Source organism: Amblyraja radiata, chromosome 6 (genome assembly GCF_010909765.2).
Source record: "Amblyraja radiata isolate CabotCenter1 chromosome 6, sAmbRad1.1.pri, whole genome shotgun sequence".
Classification (NCBI taxonomy): domain Eukaryota; kingdom Metazoa; phylum Chordata; class Chondrichthyes; order Rajiformes; family Rajidae; genus Amblyraja; species Amblyraja radiata.
In genome coordinates this window covers 23,124,554-23,147,444 of record NC_045961.1, presented here as the reverse complement: position 1 = coordinate 23,147,444, position 22,891 = coordinate 23,124,554, and the positions used below count along the sequence as shown (strand labels likewise).

The 22,891-nt window shown below is 39.9% G+C and overlaps 1 protein-coding gene across 6 annotated transcripts in view; it reads right to left on the bottom strand.

The window, feature by feature from the left end:
- Positions 1 to 22,891, bottom strand: part of pcdh17 (protocadherin 17) — a 140,188-nt gene that overhangs the window by 103,416 nt on the left and 13,881 nt on the right. For 5 of the 6 annotated variants that reach the window (XM_033022307.1, XM_033022308.1, XM_033022309.1 and 2 more), the window contains exons 2-3: positions 6,553 to 6,611; positions 6,262 to 6,434 (exon numbers count right to left, since the gene is read on the bottom strand). In XM_033022307.1, the coding sequence (XP_032878198.1) occupies positions 6,262 to 6,434; positions 6,553 to 6,611 (232 nt within the window). Of the gene's footprint in view, positions 1 to 2,801; positions 4,013 to 6,261; positions 6,435 to 6,552; positions 6,612 to 22,891 lie in introns of those variants that run through there. The other variant, XM_033022311.1, reaches the window with a different exon arrangement.

Sequence of the window (22,891 nt, the reverse complement as noted above, 5' to 3'; positions counted from 1 at the left end):
GAAGGTAGATATTCTGGTTGGAGGTCTGACACCAATGGAGTTCCACAGGGATTTGTGCTAGGACCTCTGCTGTTTGTGATATATATAAATTACCTGGACGTAGATGTAGTTGGGTTGGTGAATAGGTTTGCTGAAGACATTAATATTGGAGGAGTTGCAGACAGTGAGGAATGCTGCCAGAATATACAGTGGAATATGGATCAGCTGCAAAAATAGACAAGAGAAATGGCAGATGGAGTTTAACCCAACCAAGTGTGCGGTGTTGCACTTTGGGATGTTCAATGTAATGAGAGAGTACACATTTAATGGCAAGACCCTTAACAGCATTGATGTGCAGAAGGATATTGTCCAAGTTTATAGCTCATTAAAGGTGGCAGCACAAGTAGATAAGGTGGTAAGGAGACATATTGCCTTAATTGTTAGGGGCATTGAATATAAAAGTCAGGAAGCCATGATGCAGGTCTATAGGACTTTGGTTAGGCTGCATTTGGAGTATTGAATGCAATTCTTTAGACTTTAGACTGTAGAGATACAGTGCAGAAACAGGTCCTTCTACCCACCGAGACTGCGCCGACCAGCAATCACCCCATACAGGAACACTATCCGACACTCTGGACAATTTTACAATTTTACCAAAGCCAATTAAGCTACAATTCTGTACGTCTTTGGAATGTGGGAGGACACCGAAGCACCTTGAAAAAACCCACACATTCACCAGGAGTACAAACAGCACCCATAGTCAGGATCAAACCCAGGTCTCTGGCACTGTAAGGCACCAATGCTTCCGTGCCACTGTGCCATTCCTGGTCCCATTACAGGAACTACATGGAAGCATTGGAGAGGGTGCAGAGAAGGATCACTAGAATGCTGTTTCCAGCTAGAGAGAGAAGTTGGATAGACTTGGATTGTTTTCTCTGGAGTCTGGAGGTTGAGGGGAGACGTGATAAATGTATATACAATTATGAGAGGCATAGATATGGTATACAGTCAGTGCTTTTTTTCCCAGGGTGGAAGTGTCCAACAGTAGAGGGCATAGCTATAAGGTCAGAGGGAGAAAGTTGAATGGAGATGTGCGGGGCATGTATTTTACACATAGAGTGATGGGACGCATCGCCAGTGGTAGTGATAGAGGCAGATACGATAGTGCTGTTTAAGAGGCTTCTAGATAGGCAGGGAAATACAATAAATAGAGAGATATGGATCATGTGCAGGTAGACAAGATCAATTTAACTAGGCACCATGTTTAGCACAAACATTGTGGGCCGAAGGGCTCGTTTCTGTGCTCAATTTCTCCTTTGTGGTACACCAATGAAGGCACACAGTGGTGCAACAGTAACCACGATTCACTTTATCTGGATCTTTAATGCTGTCTATGCAGATTTGTTTTTTTGTCGCATATCATGGACGCTTTAGTTCCCAACACATCCAGAATATTGAACATGCTGGTTGATAGTTAACGTGCTACTCTGCGACTTGCATAGTTGTGGAGGTGGAGGGGCGGACAACCAAGAAAAGTTGAAGCACATTCAAAACAGAATAGGTTATGGGGAAAATGGGGTTGTCGGACTGTTCCGAGCGCTGGCATAGACAATGAGCTGACATCCTTCTCTGTGTTGCATGAAAATGTGAATTATCTCCATCTCTAACCACCTTACCAAGTCCAGTATGCCTCCTCTTCCACTATGATGTGTAGACTCCCAATCTTACACACTGAAAATGCTTATCTCCCAATTCCCACCAGAAGTGCCAGTCACTTATCCATCCTTCCCCAAATGCCATCTCCCCCAACTGCCGAACATCTTCCTAACTATAGAAACAAAGAATTGCAGATGCTGGTTAATACACAAAAGGACACAAAGTGCTGGAGTAATCCAGCAGGTTAGGCAGCATCCCTGGAGAACATGGATAGGTGACGCTAAAGAATGGACTCGACCTGAAACGTCAGCTATCCATGTTCTTCAGGGATGCTGCCTGACCTGCAGAGTTACTCCAGCACTCTCTATGTCCTTTTAGGCCCCAACCATCCCCACTTGATGTTCAATACCATACATAGATCTTCATAAATGCCATGCCTGCACACAGAAGAAGTGAGGCAATATTCAATAGCCAGCGAGTGTTTGTTTGCGAGGTACCTCCTGGCATCCCAATGCTGGTCCAACATCTCAAAGAAGAGACACAAATTGCTGGACTAACTCAGCAGGACAGGCAGCATCTCTGGATAGAAGGAATAAGTGACGTTTTGGGTTGAGACCCTTCTTCAGACTCAAAGATGAGTCTGGAATGTGAAGGACTACTCACTACTTGCCTGGATGAGTGCAGCTCTATTCAGTCAAAATGGTCTGCTTGGTTGGCAGCCCAACCTTTACCAAAATAACCCCCGCCCCAATTAGTATACTTATGGCTACAACCTGAACAGACTGCTCTGTAGCTTCTCGAAAGCCACTCTGACAAAACAACTCAAATCTATAACTGATAAGGATAAGGGCAACAAATGCACGGGAACATCACAACCAGCAGGCTGCGGAAGTCACATGCTGAATATGGACGCAAAATGCTGGAGTAACTCAGTGGGTCAGGCAGTATTTCTGGAGAAAAGGTGACGTTTCGAGTCGGAACACTTCTTCAGACTCAAACCCTTCAAACCCTTCTTCTGACGTTCCGACCCAAAAGGAATAGGCCATCTGTTACCCGCCTCAATTAGTCCCAGTTTTTTTATTGCCTCCAGCTTTCCCCCCCTCCATGACAATCAGTCTGAAGAAGGGCCCCGACCCAAAATCTCACCTTATCCATTTTCTCCAGAGGTGCTGCCTGACCCACTGAGTCACTCCAGCATTTTGTGCCCATTTTTTTCCTATCTTGCTCAAGTGAAATTTCCACCGGTTATTGGTAGGCACAAATGGTTGACTTTAAGTGGTCTGATAAGTGGTAAGTCTAATAGGTGGTGCTCTTCCTTGACATACTTGTTTCTTTAGAATCAAACATAAAACCTAAGCCTGATAAATTGTAGTTCAAGCATCAATGAAACATCATAATGGGTTATGTGTTCATTATTTGAGTGTTCTTCTGCTGACGAGAGGGGGAATAATGCAATGGAATGCACACACACCCTCAGTATCCACACTAGTAATCGATTCCTGCCTAGCACAATGTTTAGTCTCAACTTGAAATTGAACTTTGTTTCTCTTTCCACTATGCTACGTGATCCGCTGTGTTTCCAACATTATCTGTTTTATCTTTCTATTACAATTTTTGCTTGGTATCTCCATTAATGCAATTCATTTGATGGTAATTCAAATATGTTAATGCCCTACATATGTCAGTCAGTCAAGAACAGAATTTACAAACTGGTCTAACATATAATTATGATTTGACAGCTGTGTTAATTAATTAGGTGGGAACGGAAAAGTGTTAAATGTTTGTGAATCTTATTCAAAGTTTTTAAATATGATTAGTTCAGTAATTATGAGCATCAGTTTCAGACATAAATATATCTGTAGTTGAAATATATTTAATCTCAAAGTAAACTAAATTCAATAAAAAAAAACAGAGGGGGTATTCAGAGCTCTATTTATGAAGTAAAAGCACAATTTTCTCTTTCTCACACTCAAATGTTATGAGACAATGATAAGATCTTACATTGAATATAAATTATGCCAGAACAGTCCCGAAAAGCCCAATAATATCAGGCAAAGCCTTGAAAGTAGAGCTATCGTGATGATTTCAAAAGATTCTCCATTAAAGTATGTTATTGAAATCTATAGAAATGGTCTTGGGTGGCCGTATGGCAAGTTGTAAAATGTCCATCATCTACTGCTCTGTGCTATGTTACAAATCAGATAAAGAATTCAAGGAAAATTTCAAGATCATGTATATCAAAAGGGAATTCAAATTACATTGCATTTGAAATTCCAGTTGCCTTAGCTGAAGAATTCTTATCTTCAACTTTTTTTAAATTATATCACAACAGTGGTTTCTTTTGGAATGCATTTTCCTAGGCTTTGAAATGTGCTCTCTGTTGAAGTTAAGAAGTTCAAGTTAGATTCTACTTCATTGATAGAATGTTTGTCGGTATTATTTATAACGTGTACATCAACATATTAGTTATCAAGTTGGTTTTCTTTAAATTTCATGCACTTACTTCACATTGTTTCTATATTGTTAGGAGGTACTTTTGCTATCTAGCTGAACAAGAATCAGCTTTTTTTTAAGTTATTACTTGGAAGAATGTGGAGAATGGTTTACATTAGTAATCATCATATTCGTAATGCGACACATTATCACTGTTTGAATAAAACATATCAAAATTTCATAACCAATGGTGTAAAAGCATCAATGAAAAGAAGGATACCTCCTCTGAATCCTGGTAGTTATATCATTGCTTGCACACTCATTTTGTGCAGTCAAGCAAATACATTTTTGGATTTGTTTCTGGCAGAATATTAAAAAGCTTTAGCAAACCTCTGGATAATAATCCAGAATACTTTACAAAGTAAATGTGTTGTACTATTTTCGTACTCAGTATCATCAAGGTGTTATCAACCTTAATTCTACATATCATGAGTTAAATAGATATGCACGTTTGTGAATGATGTACAATCCCTTCAATTGTGATTTTTTTGGGGGGAAAATGCCACTTAATACCATAGTGCAAGGGTTGTCATAGAATCGATTAATTTCATTTTTGTTATTCAATGCAGAATATTTGATATGCCTACATGAAACTGCTTCTTTAACTGGAAATTATCTTCTACATTTCCTTGTCGATCCCAGTGCTCTTGTCTTTTGAGGTTTACCTACTTTACAGCATTGGGTGGGTGGAATGTACGCTGAAAAATCTACATGTGGAATCATTATTTTTTTCAAATTGCTCTCTTTACAGAATATTAGATAGAAGGCACAAGTTTTGGTTCCAAATGCATGTTAACTTTTTCCAATCCCATTCCCTGGGTATATTTCCAAAGAAAACATCACATTATATTTGCATTCTTTTTTACTATTTCCAAACAAACAAAGATGCCAAGTAACTTCCAAGACTTGGTGCAGAAGAATAAAAGGACGCCCTCACTAAAACACAACATCTAAGCAATTTGACTCTTGCAATAAAATGGCTCAACAAAATGAAAGGTTTAAACAGTGCTAACAGTGTAAGTACTGGTTTAGGATCAGGGTCAAAACTAAATGAGGAAACAGCTAGGTTTGGAGGCCAAATCCATCTGACAAAGTAAACTTCGAGACTCATCTAAATAATCCTGACCAACTGCAGATGCTGTTTGGCCATCCATACATTGTTTACAGGACCTCTGAACATTAAAATGAGTTGGCTTGGACTCTAACCCTCAGGTATGTTCTGTGGGAGTTATGGATGGGTGAATGGGTAACAGATCCTCTGAGTGTGAGTTACTGCTAGCCAACTGTACTGTAGTAAAAATGTAAGTTTAGTGCCTATGAACTAAAAGATATCATGTAAGAGAATTTAGCTTTTAGTTCAGAAGCTTTTAAGGGCTGTTGATCAAGCTGCATGACGGAAATACTTCTCAGCGACAACTTGAATCGGGTGCTTTTAGTAGAACGTGCAAAGAGCCTACCAGCTTGTTTAGGTACTAGGCATACTTAAGTTTGATATTGGAGGTATTTCAGGCATTCTTCGCGTGTATGAGTTTGGCTCACAAAATTGGGAAACCTGCCTTATTTTACGACAGAATAGAGGGATGAACCAGGAAGCAATTTCTAGTGTACACTTCATTTATGTGCAAGAAGTGTGAAATGAACTACTTATATTTAAAACCGATTTATCAATGTGACAGTCAAGGGTAGTATTTTCAAATCTGATTGCCGCTGCTTTGCAATATGGGAATGCACTTCAGTTACTGGGCACAGTGAGGTCAGCACATTCTGAAAGAGCTCCCACTCATTGCCCATGGGAAATTACTGCTGCGCTAACTTACCTCTGTATCTGAATTCCTGACCATGCTCCATAGCACAAACTCCACAATGGAAGTGTGCATTTTCAAATTCTACTCTCCAGCTTTTAATCAAGGAACTAAAAATTAGGTACAAATAGAACAGAAGCGATTGATTACTGAGAGTAATTTATTTCAAAAAATCTATTCAACATTAGTTTATTCAATGACTCCATTACCCAGAGTAAAATAATCCATCTCAAACATGTTTTACTGGGAAACAAAACCTAAAATATCCTCTTCAAAGATGTTGAGTGCACATATAGCTTTTCACTTTTGAGTCATTACAGCTTTAACTAACCTTGTTCAGGGACTGGGGGTTTGGCTGTCGTAGATTTTATCTTGAGAGCATCTTTGGCAGACATGTCACAGCAGGAGCCTTTATTAGTGTCTTGGTCGCTGTCAGCTTGGTCGCTGTCTCCATGTCCACTGTCCCTCAAACTCACCCTCTCTGGATCTTTAAATGTGGAATTACTGGAACAAAAGACAGCACTATTCTTCACCACATCAGTTTTGAGTAATTTGGTCTGACTGAGCAATATAGACAGGAATGCAAATGGAGTAGGTAAGACAGATATTTAAAAGGACTTACCTTTGAACAAACTGCTGCCTGCTACCCATGTAATTGGGCTCTGCGGGAAAATTGTCTGTCTGTGAAGCACAGATGAGGAAATTTAAGTATATTGTACATGTTAAAATATCCTAGAGCAAAGCAAAATTTCCGAGAGGCAAATGATTAATAATTCAAAAATTCCATGATTTATACGCTATAATTTCTTCTAAAAGACCCCGGCTCGATAACTGCATATCCTAAATAAACAGATTACTACAGGGCAAGACATTTGTTGGGTTAAACAACGCAACTTTATTCTTTTGAATTTAATTTAGAGCAAGCATGAAGTTAAATGCCCCTGTCCCACTTGGGAAACCTGAACGGAAACCTCTGGAGACTTTGCGCCCCACCCAAGGTTTCCGTGCGGTTCCCGGAGGTTCCCGGAGGTTTTTGTCAGTCTCCCTACCTGCTTCCACTACCTGCAACCTCCGGCAACCACCTGCAACCTCCGGGAACCGCACGGAAGCCTTGGGTGGGGCGCAAAGTCTCCAGAGGTTTCCGTTCAGGTTTCCTAAGTGGGACAGGGGCATAGCTTCTTAATCATCACCACACAATTCTGAGATGGAATTTTGAATTAATAATTTTGAATTTTAACAGAATTGACAAATATGTCTTGTAAAACAGAACATTAGTACTTTTTACTTTCGCATATCTTCACTGTTCCATTAGTTTCAGATCTAATTATGCACTTTACTGAAATGGAATGACATTGAGAGATTTGCCATGTAATATAGTATTTTGACATTTAGTTACTATGTTTAGCTAGATAGCCTGAAATGCTGCAGCACATTTGGAGAAATGTACCGTGACAGAGACTGAATTTGCATGTCATTGACAACCACAGAACTCAATATGAACACAGGTGATAAAAAATAAACATTTAAGTTTCAGCCCTGGTTACTAAACCTAGCTGGGTCAGCTAATAATTGGATACAAATTACACTCATTTAATTCCTTTTATTTCTATTAAAATGGTGTGAATAACAACATAACATTTGTCACATGATTTTTCCAGTTGTGAATGTTGCTGTCTGGACTAACTTTATTGTACAGTGGGAGCACTTACAGTATATTCCAATGCTGGCCCAGATTAATTTATGGGCGTTTTGTATCATCACCCTGTCTTGGCTGTTCACGTGAAGGTCACACGAACATTAACTGACTTTGCCTTGGGTTCATTACAGATTAAGGGAATTTTCTGGCACTAATTAGCTATTCATGTCACAATGTGTTCTCAGGTGACAGATCCTCAACTAGAAGCCAAACAGAAGTGGCAGTATTTCCAAATGGCCAGGAGTTATTTGGACATCTTCTTCCCAGAATTAAGGCTTACTAGCGTGCCAGGAAAATGCATGTGATCTGCAACCCCATGCATAAAATTATATTTTCAACTGTCTTTATGCCCGACAATCTCAACTTGACCAAGGATCCTAGGAAAGTGATAATTTCTTTATTCACCCCATTGCACATTGTGGTCACTTTACATATTCATTACTGCCATCAGTCTTAGCTACACTTTGTTTGTATCCCCAAATGAAATTACATTGTCAAACAATTGATTTGTTCTGAGGAGATATATCCACATGCATTTACTGAACATATTCAGTTTACAAGCCAAAATTAGATACATTTGTTTGATAAAAATATCACGGGATATGTTACAAAGACAAGAAAGTTTGAGATACCGTTCAACTATGATCTAACTAAATGGAAAAGTAAACTCCAATAATCTATTCTTATATTCCTTTATTTCTAGATACAATCGGACAAGTATTTCTACACTGCGTAAATGTACCCATTCAGTTTTCCAGCTATACATTATTTCTCCTCCATAAATTGTTTATATCATATATTTCAGGATTCTTGCTTGTGACTAATAATCAGAACATTATTCTAAAATAACATCAATGAGACAGTTCATGGTACTATTCATTGTTCAGAATTGCTTATTTGAAGAGGGAGGCAACAGCAAATTGAAAAAGAGACAATTTCCTTGTTTCAATAGTTCACCTTCCTTTCATTGGGCTTCATAAGGCTTCCACAGAGCATAATGTCCCTTGAGTTAGAACAACAAACTTTTACTTGCTTGATATTTCTCCTGCCCATTCATTAATGTTTTCAGTCATGCAATGTATATTTCAGAAAAATGTTAACTGTTTTTGTTAATATTAAGTGTACCTTTTGAAACAGTCTCAAAAGTAGTGAGAACCAGATATACCCCATACAATAAGTTTACTCAATGCTTTATATAAAACTCAATATCCTGCCAAACATCTCAGATTTGGGGGGGAAATGAGAATGATTGCAACTTGATTAACTACTATAAAACTGCTCATGTTTTTTAAGTGTAGTGAGGTCAAAATAATTCAAGATTAAATGGGTTAATTGAGCTTAACACAATGAAGTCTAAACTTAAAAGTTTACTGAGCAGAGTCAGTCATCAAAAATACATGGTGGTGGAGAATAATTTTATTTTGTTTTTATCCATTTGGAATATGGAATATGTCAAATTGTATTAGGATACTGGAGTGGTTGTTGACAATTTTATTATTGAATTTTTGAGCATGATATGGAATGGCTTTTTATACATGTCAGTTTATTCTTCTATTACACAATCCAATACAGGTAGCACCATAAAACAGCTAGCCTGACTATATTGTGGCATTCAGTGTATTTACATCATTCAGCAGATTCATTTTTAACAGCAGGTATGCTGTCAATGAAAGAAACATTAAGACCCTACTGAAAGGGCTTCCCTGTCAATTAAAGCATAGAAATGATCCGATTGCCAGTTTTGCCTGTCCATTTAATACAGTAGGTCATATCCACGACATTGTCTTGTCAATAAAACAGTACTGAATCCTATTAATGGCGCAATCCTGTCAATATCATCTGACTTCTTTGTCTCAACCTCTCCTGTATCAGTAAAACCTACAGAATGGGATTATAGGGTTACTCTGTCAGATATAATGCTTATAAATTTATCAGAAATATGATACTTTATCTGAGCTCTATCTGCAAAATTGAAAGTCCCTCAATGCGTGCATATGAGTAAGCTTGTAATAAGCAACAAGTATCTTGAATATCAAATGGAAGACTGCCATGGAATTACAGAGAGAAAAAACGTACATTTAAATAGAAACTTTCATACCTTTTGGATATTTCAAGTCCTTCATAACTAATGAGAAGGTGGAAAGCTGGAAAGGGTACAGAAAAGATTTAAGAAGATAGTGCCAGGATTAGACGGTCTGAGCTGTAGGATGAGACTGAGTAGGCTGAGTCTATTCCTTGGAGCACAGGAAGATGAAGGGTGATTTTATAGAGGTGTATAAAATCACGAGAGGAATGGATTGGGAAGATGCACAGAGGCTTATGCCCAGTTGGTGAATCGAAGACCAGAGTACATAAGTTCAAGGGAAAGGGGAAAAGATTTAATAGGAATAAGCTGCCAGAGAAGGTAGTTGAGGCTGGGACTATCCCAATATTTAAGAAATAATTAGACACGTACATGGATAGGACAGGTTTGGAGGGATATGGATCAAACATGGGCAGGTGGGACGAGTGTAGCTGGGACATGTTGGCCGGTGTGGGCAAGTTGGGCCGAAGGGCCTGTTTCCACACTGTATCACTCTATGACTATGAATCTAAGGTGTTTGGCACACTTGCCTTCATTAGAAAAGGTTTTAAGGACAAAGGTTAGGAAATCATGATGTAGCTGTACAACTATCCAGTTGATGAGACCACACTTAAAGATAATTGTGTGCAGGTCTGGTCACTCAGCTGTAGGAAGGGTGTCATTAAGTTGGAAAAGGCGCAAATAAATTCACCAGGATATTACCTACACTTGCAGGCTTCAGTTATAGGGAGAGAGTGAAGAGTCTGGGAGTTTTTTCTTCCGAGTTAAGAGATTGAGGGGCAACCTTATTCAGGTAGGTCAAGAGACTTACTCCTGGTCCTGTATTGTCATATGTCCCGAAACAGAGCAATTATATTCTTACTTGCAATAGAAGCATAATAGGTTTGTAAACACCGTACTCAATAGATAATACTAATAAACAAACAAAAAAGAGGTTCCATAAAAAAATAAATGATACAGTGTAAAAACAAAAGAAAGCCCAAAGTCCCTAGTGCAATCCAGGTAGTTCGTAGTTCGCAGTCTAGTTGGAGTTCGTAGTGTTTAATAGCTTGATGGTTGTTGGGAATGAGCAGATCCTGAATCTGGACATTACAGTTTTAGACTCCTGTACCTTCTTCCTGGGGGCAGGAGTGAAGTGAGAATGTGACCAGGGTGGTGTGGGTCCAGCCAAATGTACATGATTATGAGAGCCATAGATAACGTGAATGCACACAGTCGTTTTCCTAGGATAGAGGATACAAAAAACTAGAGGGCATATGCGTACGGTGAGAGAGGAGAGATTTAAGAGCGAACTCAGGGGCAACATTTTTACTCTGAAGGTAGTCCATATCTGCAATGAGCTGCAGAGAAAGCTATAGAAGTGACTCTTAAACAATATTTAGACATATATAGATAGGAAGAGTTTAAAGGAATAGGTGCCAAATGCAGGCAAATGAGACTAGTCCAAAAAAAAAGTTGGCATGGGCAAGGCGGGTCAAAGGGCCTGTTTCTATTCACAATAGCTCTATAATGTCAAGAATATATTTGTTTTAAATGTATTTACTCTTGTAATGAATATGACAACTAACTTTGTCTGCAGCGGGACTCAACTAAAGGCATTGGATTGAGGACCATAGAGAAACATTAAAAAAAATCAGGAATAAACAATTAAACCCTCTCAAGCTTATTCTACTAAAATCAAAGCTGATACATGACAACTCACATTTCTCCTAAATCCTGTCAATCTTGTGCATCTAAAATCTATTTCAATAAATTAGAATGGACTCAGTTGCATTTGCTGTACAACTTACAGTTGTTGTTCGTAGAACACTGTTCTAAATTGTAATTTTTATACAGGTAGTAATGTTTCCTCACTTCACTCCTCAAAGGCCGGGCTTAATTTTTACACTCTGCACCTTGTCCTGTATTCCCAAATAAGTGGAAATAGTTTATATTTATCATCCCTATATATACTACATTAATATACTCCATTAATATTCCAATAATATAGTCTTTTAACAGTTAAACACCAACACCACTGATAAGCTTTTTGAAGAATGACTATGGGTAACAGTCTTGCTTTTGTAAAGTAAAACCACGGGATCATTTACGATCATCTGAGGAATCAGATGGAGCCTTAATCCTCTTTGAAAAGTAGCATATTCAACACTGAAGCACTATTATACTGTCCTGGACATCAGCCGAGGTTTTTGCTCAAGCCATAAACAACATGCTGGAGGAACTCAGCAGGTCAGACTGTAGAGGAGACTGGACAGACGTTTTGGGTGAGGATTCTTTTTTGCTTCTTGCTCAAGATTTCAGCACCCGCAGACTCTTATGTCTACATTTGTGCTCAAGCACTGCAATCATTGTTGAATGTAAGATTTTATGTACCAAGGTAATGCTACCAACGAAGTCATGGCCAACAGTAAATGCAGGGAATATATAGAGTAACCCTGGTGGGCATTGATATTTTTTAAGGACTGTAACCAAGAGAATAATTTAAAGGTACAATGAAAACCAGCAACTGTTTTCATAACTAAGTAATAATGACATACATAGAATAATGATCCATGAATCTGACATCGGGTAAAACGCATATTATATTTAACAGAGCAATAGGAAGGGTTGCAAACAAGACTCCATGGACTCAAATGAGTAAAGACATTTAAAAGCTTGTTTATATTAATCAACTTTTTACAATCATGGGAATTTGAAAGAGCAATGAAATAAATGTTCAGAAAATATGCTTTCGTTATTTCGATTGAGGGATAAAAGTTAGGCTGGCAATTAGATAGAAGTTCTGTCTTTCCTGAAGTAAAATTAGAAGTGCTGAATAATTTATCTTTGACCTGTGCTGTTAAACACTGACAATAACTACTGTGCTTCTGAAATTCTGTTCCATTCAATGGCAATGAATTTCAATAATGGAGTTAAATGCAATGCTGCCGATACTGTGTTCAGATAATTTGATGGGTTTATACATGGGAATCTTTATTATCTGCATGAGATATCTTAGTTTTAACATATCAAGTGCAAGGTGGTATCTATAATAAAGTAACACTCATACAAAACTAGGCTGCAGTGTCTGCCTGGTAACACATTCAAGATTTATGGAGTGAAATTTAAACCTCTAATCAGAGGTGAGACCACGACTGCAAGCTACGGCTGGCAGCTTGGTATGTTCAGAGCCTGACATCACTATAGACTGGCATTATTCATGTTTTTGATGAAAAAAAGGACAAGATATTAAAACATAACACTGCCAAAACATGGCAGAATCCTATTTCATAAGAACAAATAATTTTACAAACATGTTTGTTCTTATGAAACTGAATTCTACCTTGTTTTGGGAGTGTTAGTCCTTAACATCTTGTACCTTAGGCCTTATGGTCTTGAGAACAATGTGTATCATATAGCAAAATATCAATGGATTCTACAATTCCAACGAGTACAAATAATGTTTAAATAAATCTGCATAAGAGCAAAGTAAGAGTAATTTGTTTCAAATAACTGCTTAAATTTACGGAAGTATGCACATTATATGCAATGAATCTGCACATATTGCAGGATGTACTTAAATGTAGTACTAGCATACTATATCTAATCTAATGTTAACTAAATCATGTTTAAATGGCATGCCTTGTCAATTCTGAAATATATTCACAGAGCACTGTCTTACATAGAAACATAGAACAATGGATGCAGGAGTAGGCCATTCGGCCCTTATAGCCAGCACCACCATTCAATATGATCATGGATGATCATCAGTACCCCGTTCCTGCTCTTTCTCCATATCCCTTGATTAGCCCAAAGAGCTAAATCTACCTCTCTCTTGAAAATATCCAGTGAATTGGCCTCCACTGCATTCTGTGGCAGAGAATTCCACAGATTTACAACTCTCTGGGTGATAAATAAGAGTTCCATCTCAGTTTTCATTTTTGCAGTAAGATAACACTGGTGTTTTACATTTATGCAATGAGCTTTCCACATTTATTTAAATTCCACTGAAAATAATTAGGACGATGAACCATGGTCAAATATTTTTTTTCTTAAATGCTTGTTGATGGAGATGTTTATAAGAGCTTGTGCATACAGGTATGTAGGTAAATTGGCTTAATAAATTTGAAAATTGTCCATAGCGTGTGTAGGAGAGTGTTAATACGTGGGGATTGCTGGTCGGCACGGACCCAGTGGGGCAAAGGGTCTGTTTCTGCACTGTATCTCTAAACTAAACTAAACTAAAGGGCCTGTCCCACTTGGGCATCATTTGCTCGCCATCTGCGTGACGCGCAAAGATTTTGTATCTGCCAAAATCCTGGGGCGCAGCGTGTGACCGCGCATCACTGCCTACGTCACGACGCACCATGCACGCGTAATGCGCACCAGGCGCACACCACGTGCACATCACGACGCCCGCTTCATGTGTCGTGACGCGTAAATGATGTCGCGTAAATGACGCCCAAGTGGGACAAGCCCTTAAATGTACCAATCAGAATGAAGAAGCAAGCACAAATGTGGTTCAGTAGTGAAGAGTTGCTGCAAAAAATATTATTTGCGCTGGGATTTGCGCTTCAATTCACTAATGCAGACTTCATACAAATATCAGTAAAGCAGCAGTGATGACACCAGGACACACACCAACCCATCTCCTCCCTTTACAGTATTCCAAAAGGATCACTCTTTCATTTACACTAATACCTATTTGCTTTGTTACAGCACTTTTCCAGGCAATCACTGAAGGTGCAACACCTGCCCTCTTATATACTTCCTCTCAATACCTCGCGCCCTAAACACTCTGCTGAATATTAATTTATTTGCACTCCTTTCAATTTAGTGTTCTGTATAATGTTGTCTCCTCAGCACCAGGCAGATCAAAAACAAATTTGGCTTTATGGAATACCTCCGTCAGCCTGTGGGCCTGATGCTGAGTGGCTTGCTGATTAAAACAATGATATCTCTCCCATTCTAACCTCTCAGTCCTTGACCTCCTGCACGGTTGAAAGAAAGCTTAATATCAATTCGAGAGACAGCTAAAACTAGGCAATCTGCAACTTTCTAGACTCAAGATGAATCCAACAATTTCAAATAAACAGCATTTTCTGCTTTATCACTTCCAGCATCCAGACTATACCCCGAATAACATTTGTTCACTAACTTGCTTCACTTACATATTCACCTCATTTTGTATTTAAATTTTCCTGCCTCTGTTCCTTTCAACACTTCATTTTGTTTCTTCTCTCTCTACGTTACCCCTTCTTTATACTAGAAAACGCTTTATCGAGGCGCCGCGGTCTCAATGCCTCCCGGATAGCCACGTAGAAGCTGGGGTCGGGGCATCGGGGATCAGATGGAGGAGCCGGGCCTCGCAGGTTGGAGTCCGGGTTGGCGGAGCGGCCAACGGAGCACGTGGGTGGGGCACGGGATGGCACCACTGAAGTGTGAAGTGGGGCGTCGAAAGCGGTGAAGCCTTGGCAGCAGTGAAGCCTCACGACGATGGGGCCTCGCGGGTTGACCCGCGGTCGACTGTCGATGAGAGCATGGAGGACCACCGTGAGGGGGAAGAGGATGAACAATGGAGTACCCGGCGTGGGGGGACCGGTGTTGAGGAGGGGGGGAGAACAAAAGGGGGAGCCGGCGTGCTTTGTAACTTGTCAGCGCTGTAGGTGGCTGCTATTAGTGTACATTGGGTATGCAGCAAAGAATTTCACTGTGCCTACTCACATGTGACAATAACGTATTCCATTGAAAACAATGGAGACAGGTTGATGCCCTGTCATTCAGATGAAAGGGCATCAACATGAAGTGTTAACTCTACTTCAATCCCCACAGAATTGGCCGACCCGCCATTTACAGTAAGTGAAATGTTAATATTTATTACTAAAATATTAAAATAATAATTACAAAATGCACGTTGAACAATAGAATGTTTGTCAACATGACATTCATAAAATGCAAGGAGTTGCCTCTTTACTCCACAATTTGAGATTTGTAATAGAATAAATCACATATGGTTAAAGTACACATCGGTAGATTATAATAAAGGCCATTTTTATACATTTTGGTTTCACCATGTAGAAATTACAGCAGTGTTTATACATAGTCCCACCATTTCAGGGCATCATAATGTTTGGGACACAGCAATGTCATGTAAATGAAGTAGTCATGTTTAGCATTTTGTTGCATGTCCTTTGCTTGCAATCAATGACTGCTTGAAGTCTGCGATTCATGGACATCACCAGTTGCTGGGTGTCTTCTCTGGTGATGCTCTGCCAGGCCTGCATTGCAGCCATCTTTAGCTGATGCTTGTTTTGGGGGGTAGTCCCCTTCATTTTTCACTTCAGCATATAAAAGGCATGCACAATTGGGTTCAGATCAGGTGATTGAATTGGCCACTCAAGAATTGACCATTTTTTAGCTTTGAAAAACTCCTTTGTTGCTTTAGCAGTATGTTTGGGATCATTGTCTTGCTGTAGAACGAACCTCCGGCCAATAAGTTTAGAGGCATTTATTTGAACTTGAGCAGATAGGTTGTGACTATACACTTCAGAATTAATTATGCGACTACCATCAGCAGTTGTATCATCAATGAAGATAAGTGAGCCAGTACCTTCAGCAGCCATACATGCCCAGGCCATAACACCCTCCCCACCGTGGTATGCTATGGATCTTGGGAAGTTCCTTCTCTCCTCCATACTTTGCTCTTGCCATCACTCTGATATAAATTAATCTTCGTCTCATCTGTCCACAAGACCTTTTTCCATTTCTAAGTATTTCTTGGCAAACTGTAACCTGGCCATCCTATTTTTGCAGCTAACCAGTGGTTTGCATCTTGCAGTGTAGCCTCTGTATTTCAGTTCATGAAGTCTTCAGCGGACAGTGGTCATAGACAAATCCACACCTGACTCCTGAAAAGTGTTTCTGATCTGTCGGATAGGTGTTTGGGTTTTATTCTTTACTATAGAGAGAATTTTTCTGTCGTCAGATGTGGAGGTCTTCTTTGCCCTTTGCGATTAGTAAGCTCACCAGTATTCTCTTTCTTCTTAATGATGTTCCAAACAGTTCATTTTGGTAATCCTTGGTATGGCTGATGTCTCGAACAGTTTTATTCTTGTTTCTCAGTCTCATAATGTCTTCTTTGACTTTCATTGGCACAACTTTGATCCTCATTTTGATAAACAGCAATAAAAGTTTCCAAAGATGATGGAAAGACTGAAGGGAAGACTAGGTGCTGAGAGCTCTCTTATACCTGCATTAAGGAGGCAATTAAACACACCTGAGCAATTACAAACGCCTGTGAAGCCATGTGTCCCAAACATTATGGTGCCCTGAAATGGGGGGACTATCTATAAACACAGCTGTAATTTCTACATGGTGAAACTAAAATGTATAAAAATATCCTTTCATAAAATCTGACAATGTGCACTTTGACCACATGTAGAAACATAGAAAATAGGTGCAGGAGGAGGCCATTCGGCCCTTCGATTGCACCGTCATTCATTGTGATCATGGCTGATTGTCCACAATCATTAATACATTTGGAAGTGTCACAAAATGTACCTGCTGCATGAACCCTTTGCAGTAACAGTACAAATATTTAATTTGTTTCAGATGGCATTAACCACAATTAGTCAGGTATAGGAACAGTCTTTTAAATTCATGAACATCAATTTTTGCTTTGGCACAAGTCTGGAAATGTTAATATCTCATGACAAACCTATTCTACATTTTCTTATAAGCACTTGAAAGATGAAATCATAAACATGCAGAAACTTCAATTAACTTTTGAATGCCCAAAATACCCCTAAATTTACTTGTGGAGGTTTAAAAATGGAACTATTAGTAAAAAGGGCTATAGCAGCTTTAGTGGACTATTCGTGCAATGATTTATCATGGTATTCTATCAACAATGAGATATAGATCAGAATCGTATCGAAGACTGATCTTAATATGCCTCTGTAATCAATATGGCTGGGACAACAGCACAGCAATTGTGCTTCTCTCACAGCTCCAGCTACTAGAGCTAGATCATGTGTGGAACTTGCACGTTCCCCCTGAGACTCCAGTCCTCTCGCGCCCCCCCCCCCCTCACCCTAACCCTAACCCTAACCCTAACCCCCCATTAATTGTGCTAGGGCATAAGCTGAATGGCCACTGTAAATTACCCATAGTATAGGGAGGTGATAAGATCATCAAAGGAGCTTGTAAGAGAGAATCATTATAAGCTTTATTTCAGACACAGGTCCATATAACACATCATACAGTATAAGGAGATACAAAAAATACATTAAAAATTGCATATTAGCCTATAAGATATGCAAGCTATTGCACCAATGCCATCTTAGCCTAGAAGTGAATCTATAACAGCTTTTCAGAGGGCTGACTAGGGCTTCAATTATGTGGTTCTCTGACTTGTCCAGGCGACACATAAAACTAAGCATCAGCTGTCTTAAGAGTGCCTCACAGGTTGGCACTCTAGTGGACACAAACAATTGACTGGCACTATGCCACCTAGGGACACGAAGCAGCAACCTCATTGCATCATTGTATGCTACCTTGAGCCTCTGCATACTCTTTTTCTTATAGTTAGACCACAATTGAGCAGTATATAACGGTGTGATGTAGGTTCTGAACAGGGAACACTTCACAGTGTCAGAGCACATAGAAAACTTCCTTATAAGCATGTTAGCTTGAAAATAAATTTTACAGCGCTGTCGGTAGAGGTCTTTGTCATCCGTCCAGTCATCGGATATGACATGACCTAGGTATTTAATTTCCTCACACACAGCAAGCGGACTGTCTGACAAATAAAAGGTCGGAAAAGTTGATTTCCTGTCCTCAGCGCTTCTAACTATCATTATGCGGCTTTTCTTAGCGTTATACTTTATGTCATAATCAAGGCCATACTGAGAGCACACCTTCAACATCTGCTGCAGCCCAGCACTATATGGACAGAGCAGGACCAGGTCGTCTGCATACATAAGATGTTTAACAATAGTGTTGCCCACAAGACAGCCAGTTTTTAACCTATTTAACTGATTTGATAATTCATCCATATAAACATTAAATAAAATAGGAGACAAAATTCCTCCTTGCCGCACTCCGTTACTAACACAGAATGGAGCAGATACAACATTGTCCCATTTAACCTGAAACGTTTGATGAATAAATTACTGGAAAATAAATAAGGGAATTAAATTGATGTGATTGCTCTGATCACCAGCAAAGGCTTCATAGGTCGAAAGGGCTTCTGTCCTACAAGCAAATAAGAGAATTAAAGAAAAAGTATGAACTTGCACAGCACACTTCTTAAAGGACAAAGTCCAAAATACAAAAATCCTATGAATTAGCATTAAATTTCGAGGGTAGTTGGTGTAAAGGGCCTGTCCCACTTAGGCAATCTTTACAGGCGACTGCTGGCACCCGTGATGGGTCGCCGAAATTTTCAACATGTTGAAAATTCAGCAGCGACCAGAAAGACGCTACGTCTCTTTGGAGACCTCTCACGACCATACAGCCTGTATGGTCGTGAGAGGTCACCCGCAACATGTCGCCAGGGGTTGCCTGTATGGTCGTGAGAGGTCTCCTATGGTCGAGAGAGGTCTCCAAAGAGTCTTAGCGTCTTTCTGGTCGCCGCTGAATTTTCAACATGTTTCGGCGACCTATCACGGGTGCCAGCAGTCGCCTGTAAAGGTCGCGTAAGTGGGACAGGCCCTTTAAAATAAGTCACACTTGTATGGTGGTGCAATGCATTGCTCGTGCAGAGTGAGGGATCTGTAATGCATATACACAGTTTAATTAATGGAATAAATCTATTCCTTAACACTGTCATTCCTGATTTTGATGTGTACAAATTGCCAACTGTTCTTCAAATATATATAATTTGGCAATTGGGAACATTTAAAAAAAAATTAAGACTATTAATTGACAGAGGATATTGCATTTTTTTTTTCAATGAGACATTCAAAACATCCTTGAAGCATTTTCTTTATCATCCTGAAAATCTCTGATCTTCACTGGTTGAGTACTTCACTCCGAAGTAAAATGTCATGTGTCCCTGATAGGACAATGAAATTCTTGCTTTGCTTCAGCACAACAGAACATAATAGGCATGACTACAGAACAGATCAGTGTGTCCATATACCATTATATAAATATATACACACATGAATAAATAAACTGATAAAGTGCAAATAAACAGATAATGGGCTATTAATGTTCAGAGTTTTGTCCGAGCCAAGTTTAATAGCCTGATGGCTGTGGGGAAGTAGCTATTCCTGAACCTGGTCGTTGCAGTCTTCAGGCTCCTGTACCTTCTTCTACCTGAAGGTAGCAGGGAGATGAGTGTGTGACCAGGATGTTGTGGGTCCTTAAAGATACTGCCAGCCTTTTTGAGGCAGCGACTGCGATAGATCCCCTCGATGGAAGGGAGGTCAGAGCCGATGATGGACAGGGCAGTGTTTACTACTTTTTGTAGTCTTTTCTGCTCCAGGGTGCTCAAGTTGACGAACCACCGGTCAGCATGCTCTCTACTGCGCACCTGTAAAAGTTAGAGAGAGTCCTCCTTGACAAACTGACTCTCTGTAATCTTCTAAGGAAGTAGAGGCGCTGATGTGCTTTCTTAATAATTTCATCAGTGTTCTCGGACCAGGAAAGATCTTCAGAGATATGCACGCCCAGGAATTTGAAGCTTGACCCTTTCAACCATCGACCCATTGATATAAACGGGACTGTGGGTCCCCATCCTACTCCTTCCAAAGTCCACAATCAGTTCCTTGGTTTTGCTGGTGTTGAGGGCCAGGTTATTGCGCTGGCACCATATGGACAGTCGCTCGATCTCTCTTCTATACTCTGACTCATCCACATCAGTCATATGTCCCACAACAGTGGTGTCGTCAGCGAACTTGATGATGGAGTTCGCACTATGACCAGCTACGCAGTTATGAGTATAGAGTGAGTACAGCAGGGGGCTGAGCACGCAGCCTTGAGGTGCTCCCGTGCTGATTGTTATCGAGGCTGACACATTTCCACCAATACGAACAGACTGTGGTCTGTGAATGAGGAAGTCAAGGATCCAATTGCAGAGGGATGCGCAGAGACCCAGTTCTGCGAGTTTGGTAACCAGCTTGATGATTGTATTAAATGCCGAGCTATAATAAATGAATAACAGCCTGACATATGAGTTTTTGTTGACCAAGTGGTCCAGAGCGGAGTGGACAGCCAGCGAGATCACATCCACCGTTGATCTGTTGTGGCGGTAAGCGAACTGCAGTGGGTCCAGGTTTTTGTCGAGGTGGGAGTTGATTTGCGCCATGATCAACCTCTCAAAGCACTTCATCACCACCGGCGTTAGAGCCATTGATCGATAGTCATTGAGGCACGTCACCTTACTTTTCTTGGGCTCCGGTATAATTGATGCCCTTTTAAAGCAGGTGGGAATATCAGACCTCAGAAGTGAGAAGTTGAAAATGTCTGTAAAAACTCCAGCCAGTTGTCCGCACAGGTTTTTAGAACACGACCGGGTATACCATTAGGTCCAGGCGCTTTTCGAGGGTTCACCCCTCTGAAGGATTTCCTGACATCGGCCTCTGTGACTGTGACTGAAATACCATCACAGCGAATGGGGACTCGGGAAGGCACATCAGTATTCTCCCTATCAAAGCGTGCGTAAAACGCATTGAGCTCGTCAGGGAGTGATGTTTCGCCGACATTCGAGCTGCCACCTGAGTTCGCCTTGTAGGAGGTGATTGCATTCAAGCCACAGCTGCCGAACATCTGTCTCATCCTCCAGTTTGGAGCAGAAGTACTTTTTGGCCTTTTTGACGGCCACAATATACCACATAATATAATCAATATACCACAAAAACAGATTCAAAACAATTGAGCAATTAAGACAGTGCCGGTTGGTATTAAGAATCATCTTTAAAAAAGTAAAATGATTTTGGTAGGGGTGTCCAAAGATTAGCAACTAAACAATTGATGACAGATGTGTCTGTAAATGGTGAATGACAACATTTGGGAATTAACTGATAACATGCAAGGCTGCAAAATGGTATGCATGTAGACTATACCTTGCAGCTGGAGCATGTTCAGTAATTTGGTTTAGTTATATACTGAACTACATCTGCCTGATTAGAACAGAACTTTACATGGAAGTGACCCAGAAATAGACCATTTGACTCCTTAAACAAAACTCAGTTTCTTGATCATTTGATAATCTTAACCAATAATTAATAACCTTCTTACAAATTAAACAAGACCTTTAATGCAGTGATGTCTGGGTTATTTAATATGCAATAGGCTGTCAAGTACAGCTAGTTCTGCTACAATGTATGTTTCCTTTCTGTGAAGTGGATATAATGTGATTTTGATTAGAAACCAGAGAACTACTTCAAATTGACTTTGGACATTGACAAGCAGAATAAAAGCTGTTTTGCAATATAAATAAGTTTTAATCTACAATTTGAGAGAGAGAAGGGAAAATTGGAAGTGTCAGTATTACAATGGAACAAAGGGGACTATGGAGCCATGAGGGAGGAGATGGCCAAAGCTGACTGGAAAGATACCTTAGCAGGGATGACAGTGGAACAACAATGGCAAGTATTTCTGGGAATAATACAGAAGGTGCAGTATGAGTTCATTCCAAAGAGGAAGAAAGATTCCAAGGGGAGTAAGGGGCAACAGTGGCTGACAAGGGAAGTCAGGGACATTATAAAAATAAAAGAGAAGTATAACATAGCAAAGATGAGTGGGAAGCCAGAGGATTGGGTAACTTTTAAAAAGCAACAGAAGATAATTAAAAAGGCAATATGGGGAGAAAAGATGAGGTGTAAAGGTAAGCTAGCCAAGAATATAAAGAAGGATAGTAAAAGCTTCTTTAGGTATGTGAAGAGGAAAACAATTAGTTAAGACCAAAGTTGGACCCTTGAATACAGAAGCAGGTGAATTTATTATGGGGAACAAGGAAATGGCAGATGAGTTGAACAGATACTTTGGATCTGTCTTCACCAAGGAAGAGACAAAATGTTCTCCCTGATGAACTAGTGCCAGAGGATCTAGGGTGACGGAGGAACGAAATAAATTCATATTAGGCAGGAAATGGTGTTGGGTTGACTGATGGGACTAAAGGCTGATAAATCCCCAGGGCCAGATACTCTGCCTTAAGGAAGTGGCTCTAGATATTGTGAACGCATTGGTGATCAT